At 47.2% G+C, this 8,738-nt stretch overlaps 1 protein-coding gene across 1 annotated transcript in view; it reads left to right on the forward strand.

Moving 5' to 3' along the window:
- LOC149310311 (clusterin-like) overlaps nt 1-7,957 on the forward strand; it is a 38,764-nt gene extending 30,807 nt beyond the window's left edge. The window contains exons 5-9 of the mRNA XM_089528699.1: nt 1,157-1,622; nt 2,880-2,993; nt 3,789-4,015; nt 5,985-6,166; nt 7,699-7,957. Of these exons, the coding sequence (XP_089384825.1) occupies nt 1,157-1,622; nt 2,880-2,993; nt 3,789-4,015; nt 5,985-6,166; nt 7,699-7,705 (996 nt within the window). The 3' untranslated portion in view covers nt 7,706-7,957. The remainder of the gene's footprint in view (nt 1-1,156; nt 1,623-2,879; nt 2,994-3,788; nt 4,016-5,984; nt 6,167-7,698) is intronic.
- The last annotated feature ends 781 nt before the right edge of the window (nt 7,958-8,738 follow it).

The raw sequence follows: 8,738 nt of genomic DNA on the forward strand, positions 1-8,738 counted from the left end.
TTTACACGGGGGGGGGGAGGTGTCCGGAATGGATCCCCCGTGTAAAAAAAGGGTGCACTGTAGTTCCAAACAAAAGTTTACTAATGGCTTTAATCTATATTTACATTTTAAAAAATAGGCTAAATCCTAATCTAGCTAGCGAATATGTAGAGAGATCTTGCAACACCTTTGAGACTAACTGAGGGAAAGAAATTAGCAGCATGAGCTTTCATAAACTTCAGTCTACTTCCTCAGATGCATTTGTGAATAGTTCAGGTTGAGAAGAAATATTTATCTGACCATCTTTCCAAAGAAGGTTGAAAGAGGAGGAAGATGGAGGACCAACAGCAAGTCAGGTGAAAATCTTGAGAGAGAGTGTCTGTTAGTCCCAAAGGGGGAGCGACCTAAGACATATGGTTAGTTTGAATAAGAGAAAGAGAGTTTACATGCAGGAAATCGCTATCTATCTAAGGAGAGGAAAATGGAATGCAAAATTCTTCCAGCAGTAAATCAGTCTGGGTGGCATTTACCCTTCTGGAAAGCTGGGCTTGGATGGGTGGGTGCATTCCTCTCTCTCTGGCTGCATCTGCACTGCAGAAATAATGCAGCTTAACTGCCACTACCACTTTAATTGCCATGGCCCAGTGCTGTGGGGTCCTGGGGTCGACAAACCGATCACGGGGTTTTCTTGGGAAGATTTGTTTGGGTTTTTTTTGCCATTGCTATCCTCTGAGGCTGAGAGAGTGTGACTTACCCAAGGTTAACTACTGGGTTTCATAGCTGAGGTTTCTAGTGTCTAAGACGCAATCCACTACATCATGTTGCCCCCCCATCCACAATTTAATTTAGCCTACATGCTTCTAGCCAATGGGTGGATGCAGAGGAGCGCCCTGGCACCATAATTACTGGGAGAAAAGGAGGAAGGTCATTAACTAAATTACCTTGCTGGGGAATTGTGCATATTCCAGCAACAAATCCTTGAACATCATAGCAAGCTGCTGCTCTGTTGGCTGAATTGAAGGTCTTTTCTTTTTAGCTGGAGCCAACCCTTTCAAAACTGGAGAATGTACACCCTTGTCTTCCACCCCAGAAAAACTGGACACTCAGAGCCAGGGCCAGAAACTCTGTTTTATTCTTGATTTATTTTATTCTGATCTTTATTTTTTGTTTTCTTCAGCTGGAGGACTTCCTCAACCACTCCTCGCCCTTCTCTATCTGGGTCAACGGAGAGCGGGTCGACTCCCTGATGGACGTGGGCGAAGAGCAGGGCCGGCGCCTGGACGACCTGGAGGAGCGCTACAGCCTGGTGGAGGGTGGAGTGGACGACCTCTTCCAGGAGAGCGCCCAGGCCTACCGCCAGCTCTCGCCCTTCTTCAGCGCCCCTTTTGGGGGGTTCTGGGACTCCTGGGCCCCCGTCCGCAGCATCCGCATCCCCTACCCCGGAGCACGCCTGGCCCGCAGCATGCCCACCTTCCCCTTCTACCCAGGCCATTTCCGGCCTCACCACGACTTCCAGCAGCTCTTCCAGCCCATCTATGAGATGACGCAGCGCCTCTTCGAGGGAGCCCAGAGGGTCATGGAGCAGGACGGGCAGTGGATGGACGGGGGCACCATGGGGCCTTTCCTGGGCAGGCTCCCCACAGGTGAGCAAGAACCTGGCCAGGTGAATCCTAGAGTTGGCAGAGACTGCAAGGGCCATCCTGTCCAACCCCATTCTGCCATGCTGGAACTCACAATCAAAGCATCCCCATTGACAGATGGCCATCCAGCCTCTGTTTAAAGACCTCCAAGGAAGGAGACTCCACCAGACTCTGAGGAAGTAGTGTGTTCCACTTTCCAACAGCTCTTACTGTCAGGAAGGACCTTCCTATAATGTTGAAGTAGAATCTCTTTTCCTGGCATTTGCATCCGTTGCTCCATGTCCCATCTCTCTCAGCCCTGCTGCTCCAGAGATTAGAACATGGAACAATGGATGCAAGCTACAGGAAAGGAGATTCCAGCTCAACATTAGGAAGACCCTCCTGACAGTGAGAATTGTTGGACAGTGGAAGACGCTCCCTTGGAGACTGGTGGAGTCTCCTTCTTGGGAGATCTCTAAACAGAGGCTGGATGGCCATCTGTCAATGGGGATGCTTTGATTGAGAGTTCCTGCATGGCAGAGGAATGGGGTTGGACTGGATGGACCTTGGGGTCTCTTCCAACTCTATGATTCTGATTTGCAGCATTGATTATCTGCGGTTATTATTATTATTATGCTTGATTTATATAGCACCGTAGATTTACACAGCACTGTACATACAAACAATAAAATACATAAAAGTAAACCTGCCCATGGCATACATTCTAAGAAATAATAGCATAATACATATAAATAATACATAACAATACAGGAAGGGGTTCAATAAAATAAGGCAAGCAACAAAAAAAGTCAAATAACAAATAATAGTCATTCTGCCATGCAGGAACTCACAATCAAAGCATCTGGGAACCAGATGGTCTTCAACTCAATATGTTCTGTAGGTCCTCCAGCACAACTCTGCCAGAATTTGACCATACGAGTTATGCTGGAGAACCTAGTTCCAGAGAAAAGACTTTTCTAGGCATCTGTAGCTCCTCCAACAGGATTCTGTGATTGACTTCTGGCAGATATTGACCATAAAGTTGCACTGGAGGACCTGGAGATTTCTAGAGAGGTGTTCCCTTACGTAAAAAGAAGCGTTTTTTATCTCTGGTTTTTCCACATTCATGGGGGTCTTTTACTCCTAACACCAGCAAATGTAAAGGAACCACTGTATTCCTAACAGCTATATGGATAGAATAAAGCGTACTATAGACATATGATACGAATCAACACTGAAGACCAGAAAAGACCTCTCCTCGCTATTCTTCTCCTTGGACAGGTACCCCCAGCCCCAACAACGACCGCATGGTGTGCCGCGAGATCCGGCGCAACTCTGCCGGCTGCTTGAAGATGAAGGAGCGCTGTGAGAAATGCAAGGCCATCTTGGATGTCGGTGAGTCTGGAGCCATTGCCATGAAAGTGTGCAGGATGCATGTGGCTCAGCTGTCTTGGAGGAGTCACTTTTTTGGACCAGAACTCCTTGCTTGGATTTCTGGGAGTTGCAGTCCAAGAAAGGTAAAAGCATTTTGGTAAGAAGACCAAATGTTTTCACGTAAGATTTGGGTAAAAAGTCCAAAAATGTCAGTAAAATTTCCTCAGGGCAAAAATTTGGTAAATGGCATGGTTGAAAAGTCCAAAATAACCTGCCAAGGCAATTGTGTGTGTTGTCGTAGCTTTTTAGGATGCCCCAAAACTGAGTAAGTCATGAAGCTCATTGGGTGACCTTAGGGCTGTGAATTATTTCTCAGCCTAACCTACCTTACAAGGTTGTCATTACAAAGGTAAAAGCAGGCAGGAAGGACATTTTGACTTCAAGTTTGTGGTGGTAAGGCAGGATGGAGACATAATGTATAAAAGCTGGTCCTTTGGTCCAGTCTATGTCCAAGAGAGACCTTTATGAAACAGCAAGTGACTTCTGTTCACTTGCTGTTTAAAAAGGACATTTCCAGAAGGCCCCAAATCATGGTGAGAATGCCCCCCTTGTGCCCTATAGGATGTTTGGGGGCAACAGAGTAGGAGTGCCTCCCAAGGTCTCCTAACTGTGGCCCCTTGGCCTTCCACAGGTGCCCACTCCTGCCACAGATGATGTGATGGTGACTCCTGGATTGCTGTGAATTGTTCTGAGTAATGTTTTTCTCTCTGATTCTCCGGCTCCGTCCCCCTTCCTTCCAAATCTCTTCTCCTGCAGATTGCAACCAGACGGACCCGGAGCAGAGCCAGCTACGCGAGCGCTTTGAGGATGCCGTCCGACTGGCCGAACGCTTCACCCGGAAGTACGACGAAATCCTCAAGTCGTTCCAGGAGGAGATGCTCAACACCACGGCCCTCTTGGACCAGCTCAACCAACAGTTTGGTTGGGTCTCCCGCCTGGCTAATGCCACTCGCAACCAAGACAAGCCCCTGAAGGTCATCACGGTAAGGTCCCTGCCCAGGTACCAACGGCTGCTCTACCAGTCCTCCACCGTTTGTCTTCCAGGTTGACCATGTTCAATACGATTTTAGGCTGCATCAGTAGAAGCATAATGTCTAGATCAAGGAAAGTAATAGTGACACTATTCTGCTCTGGTCAGGCCTCACATGGAATAATACTATGTCCAGTTCTGGGCATCACAGTTCAAAAAGGACATTGAGAAACTGGAGCATGTCCAAAATAGGGCATGCTCTGGTGAAAGGTCTTGAAACCATGAAGCCCTATGAGAAACGACTTAGGGAGCTGGGGATGTTTAGCTTGGAGAAGAGAAGGTTAAGAGGGGATATGATAGCCCTGTTTAAATATTTGAAGGTGTGTCACATTGAGGGTGGAGCAATCTTATTTTCTGATGCTGCAGAGAACAGGATCCAGAACAATGGATGTAAGCTATAGGAAAAGAGATTCCATCTGAACATTAGGAGGAATATCCTGACAGTAAGGGCTGTTTGACAATGGAACACCCCCCCAAAGTCTGCTTCCGTGGAGGCCTTTAAACAGAGGCTGGATGGCCATCTGTTGGGGATGCTTTGATTGAGAGTTCCTGCATGGCAGAAGAGGGATGGAGTGGATGGCTTTTGCGGTCTCTTCCAACTACGATTCTGTGGTGCCCAGTTTGCATGGAGAAGGTAGTAGGTTGAGTCCTCCTGTCCAGCATGATAGAATCATAGTTGGAAGGACCACAAATGGCATCCAGTCTAACCCTCTGCCATGCAGGAATGCATCCCGAGAGATGCCATACAATTTATGTTTAGAATAATAGAATCACAGAGTTGCAAGAGACCAAAAGGACCATCCAGTCCAACCCCATTCTGCCATTCAAGAACTCACAAGCAAAGCATCCCCGACAGATGGCCATCCACCTTCTGCTTAAAGACCTCCAAAGGTCTTTAAAGATCTCTGAGGCAGGAAAGTCTTATCACCACCATTCCCAAGCCATCCATTCCACTATTGGAACAGCTCTTACAGTCAAGAGGTTCTTCCCAGTATTCTTGTTCCTTGTAATTTGAATCCATTGGTTTGTGTCCCTGTATCTGGATAGAATCAGTGTGGGAACAGACATGCACAGTTGCACCATGCCTAGCCTCAAAGGCAGATGAAAGGCCTCCTTCCATCTTAACTGCCACTGTCTTGGACTCAGAGGGAGAGAAGAACCAGCAGTATCTGCTGGAGGTGACCCCTTCCCCACTGCCATTTCCTTCTCCTTTTGTGCCATGTCTTTTTTAGATTAGAAACCAGAGGGCAGGAAACTATCAAATTACAGTCTGCCTGGCCCAACTTGCCATCTGCCAATTTGAGCCCCATTGTTCCTAATGGAACAGCAGCACAGTCACACCAATAGCAATAGCAAGTACATTTCTATACCGCTTATCAGTGCACTTAAGAACTCCCTAAGCAGTTTGCAAAGTGTAAGCTAATTGGCCCCAACAAGCTGAGGACTCGTTTTAGCAACCAATGGAGAGATGCCAGGTTGAATTGACCCTGAGCCCCTATTTTCAAGCTGTGGATAAAGAATCCATGCACCAACTATACAAATATATCACACAACCCACCCACCCTCATTTAAAAAAACCCTTCTGCAACAACCACTTGATTGGCAGTATCTTGTTTAAAATGGGAAAGGTGTAAGAGCAAAGTGGGACCCACCTAGCCTCTGGTGGAAGGGAGTTCCACAGCCTGGGAGCCACCAACAAGAAGACCCTATCCCTCATGTCCTCACCAAGTGTGCCCTTGAGGTTGGTGGATCCAAAGGAAAGAAACTCTGGGTCTCTCCTGGAACAGAGACAATGTAGTAAACATACTACGCTCATGTCCACACAATCCCATAAGACATAGACATGTGCTCCTTCCTCCTACTGAGCTGCTTTCCTACCCAGCTAACAGTGGTGGGCTTCTTCTTCCTCTTCCTCCTCCAAGGTGATTTCCAAACCGGCCAATGCAGCAGATCCATCCAAACCGACTGACACCCAGGTGACTGTCCAGCTCTTTGATTCGGAGCCTCTGACCATGACGGTGCCGGGAGACGTGCCTGTGGAAGACCCCAGGTTCATGGAGCTGGTGGCCGGGGAAGCTCTGCGCGAGTTCAAGGGCAATGAAGTGTAAGCAGTGCAGATGGATGGGGACCTGGGATTGATGGAACAGCAGCTTGTGGCAGCCATGGCAGTGGGGTTTTGGATCACTTTCAACAGCTTTCCATAGTCCTGGGGTTATTTGAGGTATGATAAGACCTCTGTATCCATGGGAGACATGCCAGGGTCGCTGTGTTGGCCATTTAACAAATACAAACAAAAATCCATCAGTGATACCTTTATTGGCCAATCGAAATGCACATATATACAATATATGATCCTTCCCATCATAACATCTTTACTAAGGACTGAAACAACATGCAGGCATCTGAATAACATCTCCAATTATTTGTTTTCTCCCGTTTGGTATGTAACATCTTGCCTGATGAAGAAGCCCATGGAGCTTCGAAACCTTGCAACAAATATATTGTGCATTTCGGTTGGCCAATAAAGGTATCACTGTTTTGTGAATTTTTGTTTGTATCCATGGGAAGTGTGTTCCCAGACTTATCGCAGTTAGCAAAAATAATGGAAAATGGCAAACCCTATATTTCTGGTGGCCATTGTCCATAGAGTCATGCTGGAGGACCTCCAGCTGCATAGTAAGAGGTGGTCCCTCTCTAGGTTTTCCAGTCTGACTCTACAGTACAAGCCCCGTATCTGCGGGGCATATATTCTCAGACTTACAGCAGTTAGTGAAAATCACGGACAATGGGGAGCCCTATATTTCCAGTGGCCATTAACCACACAGTCGTGCTTGAGAACCTCCAGTTACCTAGAGAGGTGGTCGCTCTCTGGGTCCTCCAGCACAACTGTATGGTCAACTTTCTCCAGACCATAGATGCACACTGAAGGATCTCCAGAGGCCTGGAGAGACATTTCTCCCCAGACTTAGATAAGTGAAACCATGGGTATCAGTCTCGTGGATACAGGGTTCACATTCTATAGGGCTCAGCACCTTGGAAAGTTCTCTCAAAGTGGATTCACTGCCCTCTTTTAGGCTCGGAAGGGAGCCTGACCATTCAAAACAGGAGGGTAACTAGCCCAGGTGCAGAGGGTCATTGCTAGAACCAGGAGGGCTGCACCTTACCAAACAGATATGTTTGGCAGAAAAGGACCCCTCTGTACACCCCCTAAGGGCCAATTTCACCATGTTTTCTCCAACTTCGCTCCCCATTATTCTCCACCAGCCACTGAATGGTCATAGGACAGTGGCTGCAGAATTAAACTGAGTCTGGGTTGGAAATGTGTAGTTTCCACCTGCAGAAAAATTGCACTGTTCTGCACCATCCAGGATCCAGCCCAAGAATGTACAGTGGTCCCTCCTAATGCACAGAGGGGCAACCTCCACTATGTGTAATGGCACATGCACCCATGCCGTGCGCACAGGAGTGCATTTCATTCAAGCCTATGGGGCTTGAATAAGCACAACCCTCCATTTTCGCAGGGTGCATGTATTCCAGAATGGATCCCCTGCAAAAATGGAGGGCCAGCTGCATTTCATTGGGTTCCCTGGAATGATTCCAGCTCAAATATTGTCATAGTTCCTTTCTTTCCAACAGGGAGTAGCCGCTGGACCCCTGGACCTCAGGCAATGACAAAGGGGGGATAGAGAGACAGATAAAAGAGTGAAGCCATAACCTCTGGCCGTTCCCACCTTCCTGCCTCAATGGCGCTCTCGTAGTCCTGCGCTGGAGCCTCGCCCACAAAAAGCCCCGTCTGTCTGCATTTGTAGTTTACACACTGTACCGCCTGCCCTATTTTTTGCTGCTGGGTCTTCCTAGACCCAAAATTGAAATAAAATATATACACACACATATATATATATTCTAGGCTCAATGCTTTTAAAAAGTGCTCTGTGTTTGTCTTTGTGTGAGAGAGAGCAAAAAGGAAACAAGAGAGTAAATGAGAAGACTTCTTGACAGCTTGGTTAGCGCTTTGGATACTGCCTTTAGAGTTCAGACTGCAACACAGTGGAATTTACTGCTGCAAAGATGCAGAAGCCACTGCCACCTTTCAGCCACCAACCTCTAGAGTGGCATTTCCCAAACCTTGGTCCTCCAGGTATTTTGGACTTTGAACTCCCAGAAGTCCTAGCCAATTTGGCCAACAGTCAGGAATTATGGAAGGTGAAGTCCAAAATGTTTGGCAGACCAAAGTTTGGGAACCATTGCAAAGGGTGGGCAAAGTGAGCAGTTCCATTGTAATGGCCTCATACTCCCTATTTTATTAATTTTGGGAAAATCTTTCTGTGGTTTGGAGGGCTGGGAGTTCTAATTTTCCATATACCTGAGGCTGTTTTAGGCCCAAAGCCAATCCTAAACAAGAGGTGACCCTTTGAAGGTTTCCTACATGTCCTCCTCCACTTTGCAGAAGTGGATAGCACCCCTTGAGATCACCTTTTCTCTAAATTTAAATAAATCCTGCTGCCGCCACCCAGTGATTTAACTTATTGCCGCTTAGCAAGGCATTGGGACGTTGCTGGCGAATTCCACTGGTATTTGCAAACCCAGTGAGGAACTAGCCAAGCCAAGGCATGTGAAAAGGGATGCAAAGAGGCAGAGTACCTTAAAAGCTTTATTCTTACTAAAGGAGTTCATAG

Source organism: Sceloporus occidentalis, unplaced genomic scaffold, assembly GCF_023333645.1.
Source record: "Sceloporus occidentalis isolate IW3139 unplaced genomic scaffold, rSceOcc1.0.p SCAF_6, whole genome shotgun sequence".
In the NCBI taxonomy this organism is placed as follows: domain Eukaryota; kingdom Metazoa; phylum Chordata; class Lepidosauria; order Squamata; family Phrynosomatidae; genus Sceloporus; species Sceloporus occidentalis.